The sequence below is a fragment of the Dipteris shenzhenensis genome, chromosome 18 (assembly GCF_047967505.1).
Source record: "Dipteris shenzhenensis isolate YYH24624 ecotype China chromosome 18, Dip_SZ_1.0, whole genome shotgun sequence".
NCBI lineage: Eukaryota > Viridiplantae > Streptophyta > Polypodiopsida > Gleicheniales > Dipteridaceae > Dipteris > Dipteris shenzhenensis.
The window spans coordinates 52,596,109-52,619,630 of NC_141613.1; the positions used below are offsets into that span (position 1 = coordinate 52,596,109).

General features: G+C 44.0%; 1 protein-coding gene across 4 annotated transcripts in view; it reads left to right on the forward strand.

Moving 5' to 3' along the window:
- The first annotated feature begins 799 nt into the window (after positions 1–799).
- Positions 800–23,522, forward strand: part of LOC147891405 (uncharacterized) — a 70,186-nt gene continuing 47,463 nt past the window's right edge. For 2 of the 4 annotated variants that reach the window (XM_087389566.1, XM_087389568.1), the window contains exons 1-2: positions 800–1,032; positions 13,656–16,856. In XM_087389566.1, the coding sequence (XP_087245692.1) occupies positions 808–1,032; positions 13,656–16,856 (3,426 nt within the window). In that variant the 5' untranslated portion in view covers positions 800–807. The remainder of the gene's footprint in view (positions 1,033–13,655; positions 16,857–23,522) is intronic. The other 2 variants (XR_015542607.1, XM_087389567.1) reach the window with 2 other exon arrangements.

Consider the following 23,522-nt stretch of genomic DNA (forward strand, 5'->3'; position numbering starts at 1 on the left):
GATATTCTAAATTTTCCTTTATGTAGTTGCCTAGCTCTTTGGCTGGCCACTACAGTAGGGATTTCAGGTTGCTTCTATTGCCCCTATAACATTCTCTGATTTGCGCATATGCTCGACATGTTAGGAGTATATGCTGCTCATTTTCTACTTCTCTTGCGGGGCAAATTTTACATACTCTTTCCTCTCTTGGTACCCTGGGTCTTGCCCATCTTCCCCTCTCCACCTCGAGATCATGTGAGCTGAATCTGATTTTGCAAATTAAGTGTCTTTAAGCATCTTGCTTACTGCTGAGTCTCCCATGCATGAGTTAGGTACACTAAAAGAGGCCTCAAGCTGCAAGAAGAACTAACCAACTATAAGCAAAAATAGGCAATTGTTACAAGTCTAAAACCGACTTTCCAATCAGCTGCATGCAATAATTGATGGAGACTCTCAGTTTAACAAGTCTGCGCGTGACCCTGGTGTAAGAAGCTCAAAGTTGCCATGCTTTCATGTGCATCCAGAAGCATGATAAAAAGTCTCATATAAATTTCTCTCCATGTCAACCATGTCTCCAAGGTTCTCATATAAATTTCTCTCCAAGTGAACCATAACTCCAAAGTTCTTTTCAAACCCTTAACTTTTGGCCTAATCACTCAAAAAAAAATCTTACTTGGTAAAGTCCAAGTGAATGAGCCTTGAGGAATCCAATTCGAACACGTGTTACGGCACGTGCAAATTTGAAAGATTCACTAGAATATTTACCCAATTTCGAATGGCTTCGTCCTAGAATGTAACCAAAAGGTTGTACAAGGTTTCGTGGTGGCGATGGCAGGGGAGGCTGGGAGCTCCCAGGAAATTGGGTCACTCTGGATCGACTTTTTACTCCTGCCGTCTAAACTAGAGGAACATCTGGCTTTGCTAGCTGCTGGGACTGTGAAAACCCCGTCATGTATTGATCTCATTGTTATGTTCTTGGAGCAAGCTCTCGTCAGCCATAAAGCCCATTCCGGTGGCTCCTATGGTAGCTTTTCTTCCACGAAGAAGGAAGTCGTAAGTTTTTGATTGCGTCGTCCTCTAATCGCTTAATTCATCGCAATTACGATCCTTGATTTTTATCGATCCAAAAGTTATGACTAGTGAATATTTTTAGCTGTCGTGTCAATGGACGAGTTTGCATACGCAGGACCTTTTTTCTCGTCGGAGAAATATCTTAGACACGATCTACTATTTCCTAGTGATTTCAATCACAACTTCTTACACAGATCACTATTACAATGCCATGCAGCTTGTATACAAGTGTACGAGGTATACGAGTACGTGTTTTTTTTCGCAGGAACCATAGTGTCTAACCTTGATACGTGTTCCATTTATCTATCGTGTTTTGATCCTTGTGCTTATTCATATCGACCAAAAATCTAAGCTGAACCAATTAATTGGAGGCTGGAGGTATAAAATTGGCTCAACCCAAATAAGCCCCTGGTACAAAACCTAGTCAAATCTGTACCATCGCCTGCAGCAAACAATCGCTGAGGTAGGGCACAAAGCTGAGACTATGTTTGCTACTCCTAGTGTGGTAGGATTCTCCTAGATCACTGCAGGTCTCTGTCAGGCTTCAGTGGCTACTCTATGCGGGTTTGTTACCGATCTTCTTATGGATCCTCCTTTGCACCACTGCGCACCTAGATGGTGCAAATGCTTCTGCAGACTGATTGCTGTGAGAACCTCTTCTGCTGCACACAAGCACTCTCTGCTCTCTAATAGGCTGCTGGTCTGCACCAAGAAGAGGCTAAATTGCCCAAAGACTGAACTGAGGAATGGCTCAGCATTGAGGCCCTTTTGTAGGGCTAGAATTGCCCCTGACTGGCCGCCCAGTCAGGTAGTCAGCCGACCCATGGAGCAGACTGCCCGCAGATCTGCCAACCTGGCAGTATGTCTATATGGCTGACCCGGCCTGTCTTGCACTGTGCTGGCCCTTGCAGCCTATAAATAGGCCTGCCTTCAGCTGGCTCTTGTCTGCCTGCAGCTCGCCTGTTCCAACAGTCCCTTTTATTGCCCTTTCGCAACTCTCGAAAGTTGCACCTGTTGCTGCCCTCCCCAGCCCATTGGCCCTTCTCCATAGGCCCATGGCTGGCTTCTTGCAGCAATATATCAGCACAATGTATACCCATACTTCTGCAAGTATCAAGCCCTATTACACTCCTCATATGGGGCTAACAAGTGGGGCATTGACCCTATTTACCAACATGCTAGTAGTGGAGCTTCACAGGCATTCAGGCATCCATACCATTGGCAAACTGAGCTCAAGGCAGCCTCAAGGCTATCACATGCATCCACACTGTCCTTAGGCCTTCCACAAGAACACCCTTGCCTCCGGGTGCTTGCTAGAACCTGCAGGAGTCATGAAAGGATTGCAAACAACACACATGCACTGCAAAAAGCTCCAAAGTAAGAAAGAACAATGAAAAACAGAACCGTTTGTGGTAGAGGGGCGAGCTCCTTCCTCACACCTATCCTCCGTCCAGGCTCCCTGCAGGGTGCAGGTGTCTTCCAGCAATCAGGATAAGAGAGAAATGAAGATAGAGAGCGGAGGGTGCGCAAGAAAGAGCTGAAGAGGATCTCAAGCTTGTAGATCTTCCCCAGAGCCTTCTCAGCACCGGGATCTGGCCTTCAATTCCTCGCTTCAACCAACTTCAGGGACCTTCTAGGGACCCCCGCCCTATTCTGTGCTAAGCTGTACAATCCACACGGCCAAAATTCAACCCCAAAAATTGCCTCATATGCCTGTCTCGAGATGCGTGCTAGCATCTGGGGCCTGCTTCTAGAGGATGCAGGAGCTGGGGAGAGAGCCAGAACAACAGCACAGAGGCGGCAACAAATGCAACGAAAAATGCAGCAAGGAGCTTCTGTTAGACCTGCCAGCCTCAGGAGTGTGAGGGGAGAGAGATGGTAGGTGGAAAAAGGGCATGCTTACACATGCATGACAAATAACACTTCTTTCTTGCCATTTTCCCCTTCGTTAAAGTCGTAACGACCATACCAAGGACAACGTTGGTTCTCCTTGGGCCCAACTTTTAGACCCCTCTTTAAAGCTCTTTAAAGCCTTTGCCTTGCCCCTAGGACCTAGTGGTGCATCTAGACTTTGCCCCTAGGAACTTCTAAGTGTGCACTTCCTCTAGCCCATACCAAAATATACTTCTAAGTGTGCACTTCCTTTAGCCCATACCAAAATATACATCATTTGTAAGATACAACCTGCAATGATAATATGGGCTAGGAGAGCTCGAGAGTCCATACATACATCAATGCATCCTTTGTGTTGAGTGTCGCGAACATCCATCATGGAGACCTCACAACAGAAATACTGTTAGCAAGCAGTATCTCGGGTGAGACAATCGGTGTCACCAAGCGATCTCCAGTGGCAGCAGTCCAGCCGGCTTCTGTCTGTCATATTTCATGTTCTGGCAGATGATGCATGTCCTGACATATGCCTCGACATCCTTCCTCAATGATGGCCAAAAGAAATAGTGCTCCTTAGCTTTGATGGTGGCATCAATGCCTCTGTATCCTGCATAGGGTGGAGCATGACTCTTTGTCAACACTTTTGGCCGCAACTGTTTCGTGACACTCAGTCTGCCATGCATCATCAAAAAATGGTCTTTGAGAGTATAGTGCTCATGCCTCTGACCATCAACTAACTGATCATAAATCCGAGAAAAATCAGCATCATTGGCATATTGATCCCTCATGGCATCAAGCTCATCATGATATGCAATGGTTACGGCCGAAAATTGTGGCTTAATAAACATTGCATCTAGGGTGGGCTTTCATGAGAGTGCATCTGCAACAACATTCTTCTTCTCAGGCACATGCACAATCTGAAAATGAAACATAGAAAGAAAATTTGCCCACCTCATGTGCTTCTCAGGCACATGCACAATCTGAAAATGAAACATAGAAAGAAAATTTGCCCACCTCATGTGCTTCTCAGGTAGCTTTCTCTGAGTGAGAAAGTACCGCAATGACTGATGATCGGTCTGAAAGAGCATGTATGACAGCCAACATCTCCTTCTCATAGATGCCAATTTTCCTTTAGTAGGTCAAAAGCTGCAATTTCTTTGGGACCCCATCTAAAGGTGACCCCTTTCTTTTGTAAGGCATGTAAAGGGTATGTAATCTCTACAAAATACTGGATGAACCTTCTGTAGTACGAGCACAAGCCCAGAAAGCTGCGTACTTTATGGATGTTCTTTAGGTGTGGCCAATTCTTGATGGCCTCTACCTTGGCGGGGTCCATCCTAACTCCATCCTTGGAAACAATGTGCCCGAGAAAATGGATCTCATGCATGAAAAATTCACTTTTCTTGGCATTGACAAGTAGCTTATGCTTCCATAGCTTCTCAAGAACAATTGCCAGGTGCTTCTTATGTTCAGCCTCATCTTGAGAGAACACGATGATGTCGTCGAAGAAAGTGCCAACAAAGGCTCGGTGGTCTCTAAAGATCCTGTCCATCATTCTATTGAAGGTGGAAGGTGCATTCGTTAACCCAAACGGCATGACAAGAAACTCGTACAAACCAAATGTGGTATGAAATGCTGTTTTGTGGACATCCCGTGGCTGAATTCTGATTTGGTGGTAACCACTCTTCAAATCAATGGGGTTGAACATTTCAAACCCCTGTAACCTATCCAAAATATCATCTATCCTTTGTATAGGGAATCTGTTCTCGATGGTAATCTTATTGAGGGCTCTGTAGTCAATGCACATCCGCCAGGATCCATCCTTCTTTTGGACCAAGAGCACGGGTGAGCAGTAGGGTGAAGAGCTGGGCTGAATCAGCCCCTTCTCCAGCAGGTCCTTGACCTGGTTCATAATTTCCTCTTGCTGGGCTGCACTGACCTTGTAAGGAGGGCGGTTAGGAGGGCTGCTACCAGGGATTATATCTATTGTATGGTCTTCTGCTTTTTAGGGAGCAACTCCTATGGAAGTGAGTCAGGAAAACATTCCTTAAACTGAAAAAGAAAATCTGTCTGCTGCTTTTCCAACTTAGAAAAATGAGACTCCTCTTCTATTGACTTCTTTTCAAATGCAAACACTAAGTACGCTGTGTTAGAATATGAAGCCAAAGTGAGTAAAAAATGAGTGTACTAGGTGTCTAGGGGGTGTTTTATAGTCTAGTGAGTCCTAGACATGCCATGTGTCATATTGGGAGCTATCCCATATACACTATGGCTTTCTAGAGTCTAGTGTCGCAACATATAGTGTTGTACTTGTCTTGAGTCATTTATATCAGTGAACATCAAGCTTTATATCATGTGAGTATTTTGGTTATCATTGCCTAGCACTTGTTCTTGCATTTGCTTTCCATTTTGCTATTATGCTTTCCATATTTCCATTCCGTTCCTAGTTAGCTTGGCATTCTCCTACTGCCATGTCTCTTCATATGGTAACAGAGCTACCTCCAAGAGGTTGAGGTAAGAGAGTAGCCATGAAGCTACCTTCCCTCCTCCTCCTTGGCATGGTTGTTAAGACACTCGTGTCTTATGATAAGACACTTAAGACACTTAAGACACGTGTCTTATCTTAAGACACCTTTAGACACTCTAGTGTTTTTTTTTTTTTTTTTGGTAGGTGGGGAGTAACAACACACATTGAGTTTTACTTAGCCATGCTATCATTGATGGTGACTTTGGATCTAGCAGTGGCAGTGACCTCATAGATTCAGATTAGGATGAATCTTTAGAGATAGCTTTCTGTCAATTATATGTATCGAGATGCAGTTTTCATTCATGTCACATGTGACAAGATTCAATTGTCAGTTTAAACCTTTTAGTATTCAAAACTTGCAAGCTCTTCAATCGTGAGTCTAAACTTTAACTTTTAAGTCTTGAGTGACAAGTCTTGACTCTTAACTACATTGTACAAGTGCATTGTTTCTTCTTGCATTATTTAAGTAGAGCTTATTGTACTTCTAGAATCTAGCAGCTAGCTATGCTAGCAAGTTGTACATTTTTATACCTATACATATATTAATTAAATATTTATTATTATAACCACAATGGCGTGTCTTACGTGTCTTATCTTTGAGACACTTTAGACACTCGTGTCTGAAGCGTGTCTAACGTGTCGTGTCTTAACGTGTCTTACAACCATGCTCCTTGGAAGGTCCTCTCCTCCACTTGACCTCTCCCTTGAGCTCTCCTCTTTTCCATCTTGAGCTCTTCTCTCCTCCACCCTAGCCTCACCGATCATACTCCACCAACATTGAAGGTGAAGAGGAGCTCTCCCACCGGCATTGGAGCCATCATGGAGACTAGAAGATCGTGACCTTCACCGATATTGACACGCACACGAACACGAACACGAACACGAACACTGGGTGCCATGTTTGTGATTTCTGCCTGCAAGCAGCTGGCCTATCTCACTTGCAGCAGCATCTTGCACACAGTCCAGCTCTTTGCCCGCCATCTCAGGTGAACTGGCCGCTACCTCAGTCACTTTTCTGTCTGCCATATTGAAGCCCTTTTGCTTGCCATTTACAGCTCTCTTCTGCCCGCCACAAGGTCGCCTTCCCTGCTCACTTGCTGCCCACGCAGCTCTATCCACCAGCCCACATTGACTCCTTGCTGTTGCTGCTGTCCCACAGTCGCCATCTTCTGCAAACAGTTTCTCTGAGCCCTCTGCCCGCACATTTTGCTGTGAGACTGCCCACAGCAGACAGCCCGTCTCAACAGAGTCGTCTCCTATAGTAGCCGCCTCCTTCAACAAAAGCTGCCACCTGTGCAAACTGCCTACCAGTCATTTACAGAAGCTTCTCACAGCAAGCATTGTCAAACAAATCGATGGATTTCTCCAAGTTCAACTTTGAAAAGCTCACTGCTCAGAACTTTGAATAACTCCCGAGACTTGCCGGCATTGTGAGGTGCATTGCCCGATTAGGAGTCCTTCCATTGGACTTGGTAAACATACTTTCTTGAAGTGATCTTGATGTGAACTACAGTTACTTCTCCGATTATCTCTTCGAGTGCTTGTTGTGCCCATAATCTACATTGATTGGCTTCTCGAAGTGTTCGTGACACCTCCGGCATCTATCTTGACATCGGTGACCCTCACTCATCCATTTTGAGAGTCACTCCATATAGCTACCCCATGGACTTCACCGACACATATTTTGGGGCATCCATGCCTAGTGCTTCATTGACATTGTCATCGACTTGCAGGGATGTGCACACATGTGCATTAGCTACTTGGAGGACGTCTCTTACTCCTTAAGAGATCTATTTTTATTATCCCTACAGCTTGATGTATTTTGGGGTCCTTTGCCCTGGGTAGTCCCCCTTGATATGTAGCGAGTGTTTGGTTTTCATTGAGTCTAAAGGTCCTCTGCCTTGGATAGTCTTCCTAAAAAGATGTATTGGTTTTCCTATTTTTTTGGTATGTGGCTTCCTAACATGTCCTGTTATGAAGCCAAGGGGGGTGGTACTGTGGGAGCCATATGTATTGGCTTTGATAGGTCTATTTGTTTATCAGGCCTAACTTGAGAGTTCCAAGATGTTGGTGCATTGGTCTCCTAGACCTCTGAGTTGGTCATGCATCCATGCATGATGAGCCTCTGAGCCATGCTAGATGAGATTTCTATGTTATGCTCACTAGCCTTTGAGCCATGCTCACTTGCCTCTGAGATTGTGTGGGAACCATGTCTAGTTCTAGACCGGCATGCACAGTTTTGATGACCATCAGTGTCATGTTCTATTCTTGGTTCCATTCCAGTAGTCTCTCACCTTGCCTTCATGGGGGGGTGTTGGAATATGAAGCCAAAGTGAGTCAAAAATGAGTGTACTAGGTGTCTAGGGGGTGTTTTATAGTCTAGTGAGTCCTACCAGCAGTGGGCTTGGGATTTTTATTCTTTTGATCAGTCCTCTTCTCCTCCTTGTGCTCACCCTGCTCAGTAGGAGGGAACTTCCGCTTCTTATGTGGGCATTCAAAAGCCCTGTGGCCCTCCTCCTTACAAATATAACACTTATTGGCATCATAAAGAATTTGCTTTTCTTCATCTGACATACAGGTCGAGACTTGCCTTTGTCCTACAACAAACTTTGCCTTCATGGGCTGCGAGAACTTTCTGAACTTCTTAGGAGATTCCGTCTTACTGCCCGTTGACCTTGATGTCTCCTGTGAGTTACCTTTGAACCCATAAGCTTTCCCTTGCATTATTGTATAAGCGATAGTGGCGTTCTCAACCAATTGGGACATATTGGAGACCTTTGTCTTTGTGCAGTAGTCTCGAATCTCCTTTGGCAACCTGCAATAATACCTTTCAATTTGCTTGGACAACGGTACATGCTTGTAAGAATTCACTGACAACAGGGCTTCCCAAAACTTCTTATTGTAGTTCTCCAAATTTCTGCAATTTGCAGCATCTAACTTGTACCAGGCGGTCATGATATCTACCTCGAAAGTGGTAGTGAGCCATGCTGCGGAGAAAACCTGTTTGAATTCGACCCAAGTGGTAGGTGTCCTACCTTGCAAGAGGAGGTTGGTCCACCATTGGAGCGCATTGCCCTTCAAAAAGGTGTCCGCCTTTCGGACTTTGGAAGATTCTGTAAAGTGTCCACCCGAGTAGGGTCTCAAACTTTACAGTTGCCCCTCCCCCCTTGTAATCTTTCAATTTGCCTTTAGGGGTGAGATTGTCATAAACGGGGGGTTGTAAAAATAGTGGGGGCATCATTGCTCCTGCATTTTGAGCCATTCCACCCGTACCCATGGTGGGGTTAGGCATTCCAGGTCCCACTCCATGCATTTGTGACAGAATCCAAGTATTGCCCATTATCCTAGGCGTTCGTGTCTGCATTTGAGGTTGCATCTTAGTGTTCAAGTATATCATATTGGCATTTGTAGGCGGCGTTCCAACCATCATCTGCATTTGCAGGGGGCATTCCACCCATCATAGGTTGCTGGAAATTCTGCATTCCGGGCTCCGGGTCCCTCTACAGGTGGTGCCACCATTGCCTGGAAAACCGATCCCCCTCCGAAATTTCCTAGATGCATTGTGGGCTGAGGAAGGGCTTGCTGTCCTTGATGGACTGAATGAAAGTTATTGGCATTACCCGCTACAGGGGTGATCGAGGGCATCTTTGAAGGCTGTCCACTGAAAGAAACATGCCTGTGAGTCTTCTTATGCTTCTTATGTTTCTTCTCAGCTGTCTTTTTGCTTCCAGGGGGAGCAACCATAGGGTGAGGAGCTTGCATAATCTCCGTGACAACATGTTGTAACTGCGACAGGGCTCCCGCTACACTTTGCATTCGCAGCTAAAAAAGGGAATTGGGATCAAGCTCCTCTGCCTCATCTATCTCATCTTGTGAGTCCTTAGTGGCATGCTCAGGAGAAACAGGCTATGCCCCACTGTCTTGCTGGTCATCACCTCCGTTGATGCTGTGCTCCTCTTCAAAGCTCTCTGATGCTGTGTCTTCCTCTTGCCCCTCCTGCTCAGAGATGGTCAGTGATCTCTCATGGTGTAACATGCTTGCTAAGATTGATGTCTATAGCAACAATTGCAATGAAGGTATCTTTCACCCAACACTACCAGTACTCACCTTTGTAGGAAGATGGTGACGATCCTAGCAATGGAGCCACTGAAACCGGCCTTCAACAAACTAAAGGGCAGTAATCTTCGTCTACTCAAACATAAACCTCATGAATAGCCATAATGAAAGCTTCAACCACTTAACAATACTTAGAAACAAACTAGAATACCAATTGGCAAGGCATACTCAGACATCCCCTTCTGATCTGACCCAACTGAGAGGCATTCAGGCATCCATACCACTGGCAATTTGGGCGGCACACCCAGAAAGAAGCCCTCTCTCAGTATGAGATGCCATACTCTAACACAATCACACGAAACACATGATGCTGGCCAAAGGGATTTGGTAGCATTTGGCCTCTTTGTACAGCTGGGTATCACCCATGATGAGATTCTCCTTGGAAGTCTAGGAAGGAGATATCATCAGAGGACATGGCCATTACCTTGTTGTCTCATCTCTCCTCTCAGTACTCAGCCTTCTATTTCTCTTTGATCGCTAGTGGCAGACTCTTACTTGGGAGGAGCTTGTGCCGATGGTCCTGGACCAGGAGGAGCGGTTTTTGAACCCTCCACAAGGTGGGAGGTTTTGTGGCCTTGATTGCCCCGTAGTCAACAAGAAGCATAAGTGCAAGTCTTCCCAGTCAAAGTCTTTCGAGAAGAAGTCTTATTCGGATTGTGATGCCCTGAAGGTCGGTCGGACATTGTGGCTAGATGAGTCACGACTGGAGGAAATGTCCTCAATGGAGCCACAAGAAGGATACAGGTTCCTTAGCTGCAGTCAACGACTCTGGCTTTTGTGCATAGGGAGATCATGGACACCAATGTTTCATCTTCTTCAAGCAGGGACGCGGTTAGTCTCGCCGTTGGGGATACTCTAGAGTGGATTATGGAGAGTGGTCCTTCAGCCTTCTAGGCACATGACTCCTTCCCCGCAAGATGTTCTGGGAGGTTTGCAAGACTGGCGTGCAGGTGGATTTTGAGAAGCATTCAGTTGTTATGTGGGACAAAGCAATCAGCCAGGTTGTTTGGGAAGGAGTAGTTGACAAGAGGATATACAAACTCTCAGCCCTCTCTTGTCTTATGGGTTCTCAGCTCTGTGACTTGTGGCATTTCCTTTATGGCCATGTGAATGTGGATATGCTGTGGTGGGCTTTTGGGGACAACATGGTGGACGGGGTTGCCAGATTTTGGTAGCAAGCAAGGACATTGAAGTTCTTGCATTCGTGGGAAGCAGCATAGGGAGTCTATTCTGAATCAAGCTCCTGGTGGACTAGAGTTGGTTCACACTGATCTATGCGGACCTATGCAGATCTCTACTCTGGAGTATTGTATTTCATGCTGATTGTGGATGATTGCAACAGGTTTACATGGGTGTATTTTCTATCCCACAAGGATGAAGCCTTTGCTTGTTTCAAGCCTTGGTGGAAAAGAACTCTGGATTGTAGGTAAAGAATGTTTGGGCTGACAAAGGTGGAGAAGAACTCTGGATTGTTTCAAGCCTCGGTGGAAAAGAACTCTGGGTTGTAGGTAAAGAATGTTCGGGCTGACAAAGGTGGAGAGTTATGCTCCAATGATTTTGTGAGATTCTGTGCAGAGAAGGCCATGAATTGAAGCTTGCCACTACAGGCTTTCCTTCAGAGAATGGAGTAGTTGAAAGAAAGAACCAGACTGTGGTGGAGATGGCGAGGACAATGTTGGAGCATCTTGACCTTCCCCATTCACTTTGGGGAGAGGCTGTGGTGACAGCTGTCCATACTCTAAACTGATCTCCAACCACTACTGTTCCTGAGTTAACTCCATTTGAGGCTTATTTTGGTAAGAAACCGGATGTGTCCCATTTCAATGTTTTTGGAAGTGATGCCTATGTACACATTCCAAAGTAGAGGGGGAAGCTTGACTCCAAGTCCTAGAAGCTTGTCTTTGTGGGATATAACTCTCTCTCCAAAGGCTATATGTTTTATGACCCAGGGAGGAGGGAGGTTGTTGCCAGCAGGGACGTCATCTTTGGAGAGTATGCTTCAGTTTATACTGCAGAGGAGCCACCGCTTCTTGATGAGCCAAATGACTATGAGGATTTGTTTTGATCTCTCGTCCTTGTCACCCAGCCTTAGCCAGTATCAGAGTTTTCAATTCGGTGATGAGCCACTGTAACAGGAGGCGTCTCAGCGTTCTCCTTGAGTACCAAAGTGGTTGGTGATAGAGTATCCTGCCGAGTTGAAGGAGAAATACATGTGGCTTTGAGTCTTCTAAGGTCTGTAGAGACTTCATCTCTTTTGTTAGCTGCACATATCTGTTGCACATTCCTTGAAACTAAAGAGAAATCCCTCTTACCACCCATCCCACCATGTGTGGGTCTCTGCATGGCAGACAATTGGTTAGAACTGACAGGTCAGAAAGAGTCTGATAACAAAATATTCCTTGTCACTGGCACCCTTCCTTCCCAATGTCTTTGCGGCTTGCCATTAGCTGATTTTTTTGAATTTGCTGAGTGAGGGGTCGGCATCTGCTGCTTGCAGCCTCACCTTTCCCCTGCCCAACGGTCTGGAACCCTTCCTTGTCCTCTTCTTTCCGCTTTCAGATTCACAACACTGATTTCTGCTTTGCTTGGAGTTCTGCTTTGGCATCTGTCCCTTAATTCAAGAGTCCTGGGTAATCGATTCAGCAAACATCCCTGATGCTTCAGTTGCCTGAGTCAATCTTAGCTGGCTCAGTCTTAGCCGGTTCAGGCTTCTTCTTCTTTGGGCATTGCCTTTTGGAAATGACCAATCTCCCGACCTTGGTCGCAAGCATTGGGGAATTGGTTGAATTAAACTCTTGATACAATTTGGGGCCTTCTATAACCATGATGTTAACTTTGTTGGGGTGCTTGTTCTGCTGGTCCTAGAGAATATACATCTGCTTATCCCCCATACAGAATCAAGATGCATCGATGGGAGGGGGGCATACAAGAGTCATCCCATGGCATTGTTGATATGCAATGTTTTTTTGTAGTTTTTCGACCCAGATCCAGTCCAATTTAGGGTAGGTCTCGTGCAACTTCTGTCATGTTGGGGATTGAAAAAAAGTGCCAAATATGCCTGTGATACCCCATAGGACTAGGGAACACATAAATATGGCTTAAAGGGGTCCAAAACATGCAATTTTTTTGAACTCAATAGTACTATTCAGTACAGAATGAGAAGAGGCAAGAGCAATGGGCTAGGATCTAGATATGGACTCTGGAGATAACAACTTACAAAACACAGTTTAACACAATTTACAAAACTGAAGTCTTACCTCCAAATTCCTGTCTGCACCCATGAGCAAGCAGCAGCCAAAGACCTCGACCTTGTGCACCCATGAGCAAGAAGCCACCAACGGTCTCAACCTCTCCACTTGGAGGCAGCCATGAAAAAGTCAACGTTAAAGGTGATTAGTGGGTATTTTATTTTTTGATGGAAAGCTGCCACGTTTCAGACTCTGAAACATTTTGAAATGTTTCAGAATCAATGAATCACGTTTTTTTGTGACCATGAGCGAGATTCAATACCCCATGCAATAGATAAGCAATTCCATAGCTTCATCTAGATCGTCTGACCATTCACATGACTATGGCAAAACCTTTCTAATCAGTTTAACGGCATCCACACATTTTTAATATGGTGTACTCTTCCATGGAGGGCACTAGCCATCACATGGATAATCTAGCACTAGGTGCACAGATATGATGTTATTGAATCTGCTCCTCTAAAAAGTAACCATGTTGGTGATTGATCTTTTTCTCTTTTCTTTTTTCTAGCTTCTGTAGCTCTCAAATATCTTTGCTTTTTTGGCATTTGATCACAGGGTAAAGTTTTTCATTTTGTAATGGTAACAATAGATGACCTTCCAAATCTCTGTAATTTCCAAAATTTTAACAATATGAGCCACACTGCTTCTGTAATTTCTTCCATTTCCTGATTCATCCTCATTTCTTTGTTAACTCTTTAAAAACTAAAAATGAACAACGTGAGAAGCAGAATATTGAATGAAATATACTTGTGAAACATGTTATGAGGAAAGAGTTTCTGCATATGCATTTGGGGAAAAACTATGAATTACATTGTGTTCAGGAGGCTTCTACTGCAGTTGGCAACTTGGTGGGGAAAACCGCTATTGTATTGTGTGAACAGGCAGCAAAAGTGGCAGTGGCTTCTCAGCTAACTCTTGCTGACATAGAGTCTATTCCCTCTCAGCAACAGCAATTCCTTCTGTTAAAGTCTTTAATAAGACATGATAAACTCAGATCATTGGTTCATCAGTGTGATCTACATCGATGGTTCATCCATAACCTGCTCAAGGCGGCTCGTCTGGTTGGCTTCTCGTCAACAGACACAAGATCTCCTGCTGCTATTCTAAGCTCTTGGTTGCCAGTTGATGATTCTAACCTTATCATAACAGCCGAGGCAAGGGATTCAGTGGACGTGGGTAATGTTGGTGCTAGTTTTGAAGAGGGAAATGACTCAATTGTATTTTTGGAAGCTGCCATTGCCTGTTCACAGTTCGGTGATCATCAAGACTCGTGTGAGCAAACAACAGTGCAGAACTCAGAGGTTGATAACATATGTTTTCATGAAGGTATCCATGAAAAGATATCTGCAAGCTCTTCATCTTTGAATGGAGATATTCTTGGGGAGGAACCTGCTGGCTCTTCATCATCCTTAAATGAAAGTTACAAGTGCCAAATAATGTTGGATATAGGGGAAGTACATTTCATGAGAGGAAGAATCTGGAAAGCACATGATATGTTTGCAAAATGTGGTCAGTTATTAGAACAGAATGCATGTGCTGAAAATGTGGGGTGTAAAAATGTCCACTTTACTCAAAGTTTCAAATCATACAGTCCTAATCTTGTGCCAAGGGACAGACTGGCTGGTTTCATAATTGCATGTAAAATGGTTCTGGGAATGCATATACTCAATGCCCTAAACAAGAAGAAAGCTGCACTCTTTCCAGCAGTTGGCATGAAAGAACCTCCTTTGCCATATCTGGAATCTCCTTCTTCCACAGCTTATGCCGTCATTGCCTGTGAGCAGATGAGATTGCTGATAAGAAGCAGGGCTTTCTCAGTTAAGCTGCCTGTCAATACTTCCATACATGGGTCAGTTGTCAATCCTGCATCAGTTGTGCATGGATTTAAATTATTCAAAGGTCAGGATGGATCAGATCATAGCATTCTGAAACAACATTATGTTCCATCTTTGGAAAGCTTTGAAAATCTGATGACTACCGCAGATGATATTGCCTCTTTCTTAATGGATTATGTCCTTGCCAGTGATTTAGAACCTCTTCATGGAGATGACCGCGCCAAAAGTTCGCCAGAGAAGATAATTCCCTCCTCCCTTAATACCAATGGTATCTTTGAAGAAGGTCAGCAGCAGATGTTTCCTTCTGAGGCCATTGCTCAGAAATTCCTTATTCATGTTTTTGTGAATGACCTTCTAAAAGGGCATTTGACATGGGGCTATCGATTTTCTTTGGAAAGAGATCTTTCAATTCCTGTTTTGACTCGCTGCCAATTGATAGCATGCAACACACTTCAAAACATTCTCCTTGGAGCGCCATTGGAATCACTCCTAAGAATTAGTGAGCATTTAGACTATAATACAGAGGGGGTTGACTTCATGTTGACGTTGATAGCTACAATTGTGAGGTGGTTGAAAGGAGGGGACAGTAACGCAGTAGTAGATGAAATCAATAGAATTGATCGTGAGTGTCAAACAGCACCATATACGGGCAAAAAAAGGCAACTGCATGACACAAATTCTATCAGTAACAAAGCACTGATTTTGCGTATACAGCAGTTTGTCAGATATTTTTGCTGTGTGATCGACAAGCCTTGGTGTTGGGCAATTGCTCAGGACTTTTGCTTGTTGACTGATGTGGAAGTTGGAAACTTGAGAGTGGGCACCTCACATCAGATATTAGACCTAGCACTGGAAGAGCAACACCAGATTTTCAATGTCTCCAGAAGATCAAGTTCTTCATGTTTTTCATTGCCAAAGGCCTTTGCAAAGGAAGATAGTACAGCCTTTTTAAAGTTAATGCAAGCAGAGAAACTGTATGAATATGAATCCCTTTTGAAAGATGAAACAGACCTTTTTGGCAAGTTAGATTCGGAAGAGACAAGTCCATTGATGTTGAATGTCGATGCTATGAAGGTTGTGCCAGAGCAGACACCTTTTTCTGGGAGTGATGCAGGCAAAAGCTTGTCCAGAGAAAATGCTGGCGCAAGTGAATGTGGGGCCTCTATTTTGAGAAGAAAAGCTTTTGATGCAGTGAGGCATGGGAAGGACTATAAACTTGCCACACACTTGTATGACCTGGCAAGAGTGCTCGATCCCAGAGATAATAGTTGTGATGTAATTGTGTGGTTGCTGGAGAAGTTGATTACAGAACAAGGGGAAAGGCCCAAGGTGAATGGCCTAGATTTTTCCCAATGGCAAAGATTGAAGGTTTTGCCTCCTTTACAATTGTTGGATTTTGCTTTACAGAAGCTCATTGATGAGGAATTATGGACAGAGCTGTCTGAACTCTGCAAATTGTTAGCCTCGCCTCTCAATGAAAGCCTTGTTGAACATGATGGGTCTTCTAAGCATGGAAAAGTCAATGAAAGAGCTAGGAAAATGACACACTCTTTGATGGTGGCAACTTGTATAGGAAAGCTTGCTAGCTTTTGCTCTTCATCAAAAGCAACTATGGAAGCCAATTCTTTTGGAGAAGATATTGCTGACCTTATGCCTTCTATGCGACAGCTTTTTGAAGATTTTTTGTGTCATCTTTTTGAGGTTGATGGGACAACATCAAGAGATATCTCAACATCACAGGCACAGGGTTTTCATAAAAAAACTATGATGCACTCATCATCATACACTGGTACCAATGCTCTTTCTCTCATCTTGAAGGTCTCAAATCCCCAAGTATTAATGTGCCTTGCAGCATTGGCAGCAGGTTGGCTGCAAAGATGTCACAAGGCGAGGCAGACATCTTGGCCGCTGGAGATAGAAAGATATGGAGTTTTGGCTAGCATCATGGCTGGAGCTCCGTCATCTTCAGCTGTTGGATCGTCGACGGCGTCAATGTACAGAAATTTTCCACTTTGTGTATCTCCTGATGTAGTAAGAGACTTCTTTCGGATGCTTTTGAAAAGGATAGTGGACCTTCCTAATGTTGTTGAACTGGACATGGAAAAAGGTCATTGTTGGCTGCAAGGGCTTGCTGATCTTGCATTTGAAGATGGTGACTATGTAAAAGCTCTTCAGTACTATTTGCAGGTAATTTTTGTTTCCCTTTCAATCAAAATTCCCCAATGAATACTCTAACTCTTGGCATATGATTGTTTTTGTTTGTGAATCCAGCAGATAGATTTATATTTTGTATCCTTGCATTTTGTGTTAGCTGATTGACGATTGTTATATATTCTCATTTTGTCCAGTAGCGGCTATGCACTACAATCGATCAGAAACTGCCTGAAAAGTTTGCTTAGATGGTCCTTTAAAATACACTCGAAAATTTGTAGGTTAATATAACATCACGTATGTACAATGGCAGAGAGGGGGAATGTAGGGGCAATAAGAAAGGGCAAGTAAACCTGTACAGCAGCTAGAAAAAAAAAGGGGAAATTTTCCTCTCCTTCGTGCAGGAGGGATTTGTCGGACGGAGTTTTTAAGTGTTTGAATCGGCCTTTCCATCCTTGATTGGCGAATGGATCACCATTCAGCCAATCCTCACCCACTCCCACCGGCTGCGAGAATAGTCACCTTCTCAAAAGATGAGTTGCAGCAGCTCAGGAAAGATGTAGAGCTCGAGAGCTCTACCACTCTTTTGCATGCATTTGTGGATCTCACCCCTCCAGGTTACAAGCCAAAGATTGAATGCTTGCGGCTTTACCTTCGAACCTCACCCCTCGACTTAAAGATGTTTGCTTGTTGGGGAGAGGTTTTTTCTAGGTAGTCTTCGACATTCCAAAGATTGTGAGCACTTTGCTCAGAAAGGGATATTTGCAATTGGGCTACAAAAATATTTTTTTGGCTCCCTTCAATTTGGGCTTTGACCCTATTGGCACATCCCTCTTCATCAAATTCCCCGGCCTTCCTCAGGTTCTCACCCGCTGAGCCTCCCTTCCTCCCTCACCCGCTAATCTCCGCTTTGCCTTTCCGCCTCAAGCCCTCCCACACCGCTCAGCCTCTCCGCACCTCTCTCTCTCTCTCTCTCTCTCTCTCATTGGCATATTGTACTCATCCCCCCATTTTGCACCCAGGGGCGGTTTCCTTGCATCTAGTTTACTTTGTATTTAGGCTCAGATTTGACATTATGTACTTTCACTTGCATTGTATTGCGTAGCACTTAGATGATATTCGACGATGCCTCTTCTTTGTGGCACGTTGATTTTGTGCTATCTTGTATGCAGAGTTCTTGATGTCCCATGGGCCCATTTTGGCCTTTAGTGGACAATAATACACTTTCTTTCTTTCTCTCTCTCTCTCCGTAACCCCTCCGTACAGCTTGCTACAACCCCCCCCACAGCTCCGTAACTTCTCCGTACAACTCGTCGTACACTCTCCGTACAATCCTGAAACCCCCCGTACAACTCGTCGTACAGCCTTGTACTACAGTTCTCCGTACCCTTTTCGTACAACCCGTACCAATCCATCGTACGTACCTGTACTTTCTCGCAACAAGCTCCTAGGGTTTCTAACCTCGAGTTGGGCTAAACTCCTAGGCTAACTCGGGGGTTAGGTTCAGCTAGGGAGTTCTAAAGAAATAGCCAATATGGAATGGCCTACCCTCTCCTCCAAATCCCCCTCAACTCCATCAACCTCAACTATCAGGATTCGGTACTCTATAGTTGCAGCCATGACACCCTCTCCATATGCACGCAATTACCAGCAAGAAGGGTCCAAATGACCTATCATTGGACAACATGAATAGATTTATTATTTGCAGCAAGCAGTCAGAGAGTTAAGGCTTGAGTTGGCAGAAGTAAAAGCTCGACTTCAAGTTCTAGAGGGACGTGGCAAGCAGGCAGTAATTGCTGAGGTTGTGAAATCATGTAAGAATTCTCCTCCTACTCCTCAACTAGTCTCTATAGTCAAAGATATGGTCCATACTGAAGTACAATCGATCAAGAAAGAAGTGATTGAGGAGTTTGACACAAAGGCAAACAAGACTGATATCCAAGAAGAGATCAAAGAACACGAAGCCAGACGTGATAATGCATTGAAGATTAGAGTGGGGGGGCTCCCTCAAGGATGGTTCAAAGATGATGACTCTTTCAATGAGACTTTAGCACATGTCAAAGCAGCCATGCCTAAGGTTGATGATGATAATGATGATGATGATGATGTTGACGGGGCAACTAATACGCGGCACTCCAAAGGACATACTATTCTTACACTTAAGTCGCGAGATTTACGGATCAAGCTTCTTCGACAATCTTATACAAGTTAAAAGGGACCAAGATATGGAAAGCTGAGGAACTTAGACAAGCTCAATTGAAGAACAAGGCAACGGAATTAGCTAAAGTTAGGGCTGCTAGGAAGGATGGAAAATGGGCAGTTTATCGTGAAGGCATAGCACTAATCAAAGAGATTAAATCCAAATCAAAAGACTCTCAGTCTTGAACTAATGTATGGCTGATTACTTTTTCAGACTATGATGTAGGTATTCTAAATAATTGGGGTTGCTTTTGCACTCCTTGGGAGCTACCATGTGCCCTCCCTTAAGCAGATGTACTAGATGGTTTTTTGCTGTCCCATAGACCTGTTGGTCTCCCGTGGACATTAGTAGACTTTCTTTCTTTCTTTCTCTCTCTATTTCAATTTATCAATTACGTGCCATGAGGTGCAAGGGGGGCCAACGTGCCTACACTTTCATGTGGAAACACATTGCTGATTCCAATCCATACATTAGTTGGAAGGGGGATATCCAGTAAGCCTTGTATGCTGTATGGTAAGCAAACAAAGCAATCAGGGACAACATATCCTAGTCCCCTAGATAACTAAGGCACAACTTGGTTAGAGCAGCACATATAATTTTGTTGGTGCTATCTGCTATACCATTTTCTTGAGGGTAATATGACGTGCAAGTCTTGTGGACAATCGGCAATTGTTGCACCAATGCCTCAATGACATCATTTAATAAGTGTATGCCTCGATGAGTCATTAATTGTACTGGACACCCCAACTTGGTTAGAGCACCACATATAATTTTGTTGGTGCTATCCGCTATACCATTTTCTTGAGGGTAATATGACGTGCAAGTCTTGTGGACAATCGGCAATTGTTGCACCAATGCCTCAATGACATCATTTATTAAGTGTATGCCTCGATGAGTCATTAATTGTACTGGACACCCAAACTATGAAACGATCTAATCATAGACAAAGGAGCCACCACTTGTGCAAAATATGTAAATGATGCCTGAGCCTCCACCCATTTAATGTCAGAGTCGGTGGCAATGGTATGTACTTGTTCCCTTTTGCTTGCTGGTCCCACAACAAGACCCAAGCGTTAGAAAGTGGAACTGGATTGAAAGGTTTGAAAGGGAGAACTCATGTCTAGTGGGTTTGTGTCCCACTCATTGCCAGGATCACATTTGCACACATCCTAGAATAGCTTGGGCCACCAATGACCAGCTGTCATGACCTTCTTGGCAGTATTTTTTGAACATCCATCCGACCCAGCATGGGCTTTCTCAAGGATTCTTGTGGCTTCATGTGGAAGTACACAACGAGGAAGGATGTGATCTCTTTCCAATTGTTGGGCAACTCAATGTGAAGGGTGCGGCTTGAATGATCCTTTTGGGTTTTTAATTGTGTGAACCCATTTGGAGGTTCCCTTGTGGACAAGGGTTGAACTATGTCGTCATACCATGGTGGACAACGCTCCACAAAAAACAAACATGCATCTAGTTCAATAGTAACTTCAAAAAGCTTGGCATTAGGCAATTCATCATTTACACCAATAGCAGCTTCCCCCGAAGATATCCTTGATAAATGATTCTCTCGCTGGTGCAAGTGTCCTAGATGGCCAAAACTTCAAGGCCAGATCCTTGAAATGGAAGGATCCACTAGCTAAGTTGGCCTTCAAGAGTGGGCTTGCTCAACAAGTACTTTAGAGCTTGATGATCAGCGATAACAATGATTTAACTACCCAGGAGATAGTGTTAGTACTTGGTCATAGCATATACCATGGCCAACCCTTCTTGGTTAGTGGTATTTTAGTTTCTTTCGGCTCCATGTAGTTGTCTGCTTGCAAAGTACACAGGGAGATCCACCTTGTAAAGTTCATTGGGTTGGGCCAAAACTGCATCAAGGGCCAAGTCACTAGCATCCACATAAATGACTACACAATTGTGTTGATGAAGAATGCGTGCTCTTACCAGAAGTCCTCTTAGGTTATGAATTGAAAGTTGTTGGGGTTCTGACCCAAAGGACCTTTCTTGGTGAAGACGTTTTGTAAGTGCTACATCTATGTTAATGTAAAAGTGAATGAATCCTGTGTAGTAACCCACATGCCCGAAACGAACTTCACTTCTTTGGGGTTGCATGGGATTGACAACGTAAGGATCACCTCCACCTTGGCTGGATTTGTAGTCATTCCATCAATAGAACAATGTGGCCAAGGATAACTCCTTTGATTGCCAGAAAGAAGCACTTGTTTGGCCAGATTCAAGCACAATGGGCTTCTTTGCACTTATCAAAAACCCATCTCAACTTCTGCGAGTTATCTGTTTGTACTGCATGGTCGAGGTGTGAGGCACCAAGCAGAGAGGAAGTCCAAAAAGACCTTAAGGAACTTCCCAATGTTCTCTCAAAAAAGTTTGGTGACTAGGCATTGAAATCTTGCTGGTTCATTGCACAAGCCAAAGGGCATCACTCTTTAAGCATAGGTTCCCCATGGGTCACAAAGTGGACTTGAACTGTGACTTGTTTGTATCCACTGTACCATTTATGAAAGAGTATAGAGCATGACCAGCTATCATCTCTAGCCTATGAGCGAAGGGAACATGACCTTGTGGCCAACTATTTTTTTTTTTCAAAGACCTTGTGGCCACATTCAAACTCCCGTAGTTTACATAGACATGAAGTTTGCCTGCCTCCCTTTCTGGAATGATGGCAATTCCACTTACTCAATTGGAATCGTCTATTTGGTTAGATCAGCCCTCTTGCTCCATCTTTTCGATATCAGCTTGGTTCATGCAGTATGGTCTAATCAATGGGTTTGTGTGGGTAAAGATGATGCAGTGCTCCATGACCTCAGCTGGGACTCCTTTTAGATCTTTGTATGACCACGCAAAGAAATCCACGTATTCTTGAAAAAATAGTCAGTGCAGCAAGAAGATAATCTTGCTCTCAAACCGAACTAGCTACCTTAAGAAAGAAGGTTGCCCCTCAGTCCCTATGTTGAGATATTGCCAATTCGTGTATGATCCACTTGAGGTATGCTAGTTGGTGTGGAGCTGCTTGGCTCCCTTGCACCTAACCCTTCATGTGTGGGAGTATCTTCTAGAGGAAAATACCCCTCAACCGGGGCACCCTTAAACAACAGTGTAACCTGTTCAACCCATGCTACCTTGGGATGCCTTGTAGGTCTTCCCAATGGTTTTTGCCTTGGGATGGGACCTTGATATCTTACACAAAAATAAGGAGAGCGGAAATATTCAGCTACAACTCAAGAAGATATATTTAAAGTCTCTCCCTCTAAATGACCAGTTTGCCTAAAATGAACACTCCAACTACCACATGGATCCTTCTCTATTGCACATGGAGCATCCTCCACTAACCATGTACCTAGGCAAGCCTCTAGTTGGACTAGTACCTAGTGCAAGTTCATAGAACATGTCAGAATTTTAACAAGTGTGACATATATTTCAATAACTCCCAAATCCCTTCTTTTCAAGCTTTTATTCACACAATGGCAGAGACAAATTTAAGCCTCCCTCTTCATCAACCTTGCGCATGAGGGATTCGAGATAGTCAACAATCAAGATTTAGATTTGAAAAGGGAGTGATGCACGAGGCCTATGCTTTCTAAAGTACTGATGCATCTGATCCTGTTATCCATCACATAGGAAAGCACATCTACACTACCATTCGTAAAGTTGGAACTTTGAAATGTTGTGCAAATGATTGCAAATAATACCCTTGACTTTACAAAATCCCCCCCGAATTTTTTTTTCCTGATTACATGCGCATGACACATACCTCTTGGACATACTATGCTTCTCATATGCTTCTCATACGTAGATCTTCTTCTGGAAGATAGAAGTTCGTTGCCCTTCATTTATGGCATCGTTGAGAGAGCACATACATTAATTACACAACAGCACAAGAAATTAGAAATTTAGAAAAAGGTGCTACCCATCAGATGTTGAAGCCCACAAAGAGTCACTTTGCCTACCTCTTCATTGTCTCGGCATGTCTCAAAGGTAAATTGTATAAGGTATATGGTGGTTAGCAAGAATTGGCTGGGGTGAGGACCCTGAAACATGGGTGTTTAGGAGCATTGTCATTGATACAAAATTATAGCATGGCCTAGAATGCATTTAACGGATCATTTAGTGCGTCTTCACTACCCTTCGACTTGTTAACAAAGAAGGAAGCACCACATGCCTCATTTATCTTAGTTGCAACTTCAAAAGATCAATTCCGGTTATAGATCCTCAAAGAACATAGTACATAGCAACCAGCCAAGATGAAGGCAAAGGTAGAGGTGGAGGGGAGCATCATTAAGCAAAGGAGTGCAGAGAGGCTAGAGCGCCATGTAGTAGTGTATTGGTGAAGGTGTAGTGTTTATTGGCGAATGTGACTAACTTATGTCTTTGGAAGCACTAGGTCTTCATACTTGTTTAATAATTCTTCATACTTGTTTGGCCTCTATATAGACAAGATTGAGACTTTCATTGGGACTCTAGGGGAGGCAGGCTTCTCTCTCACT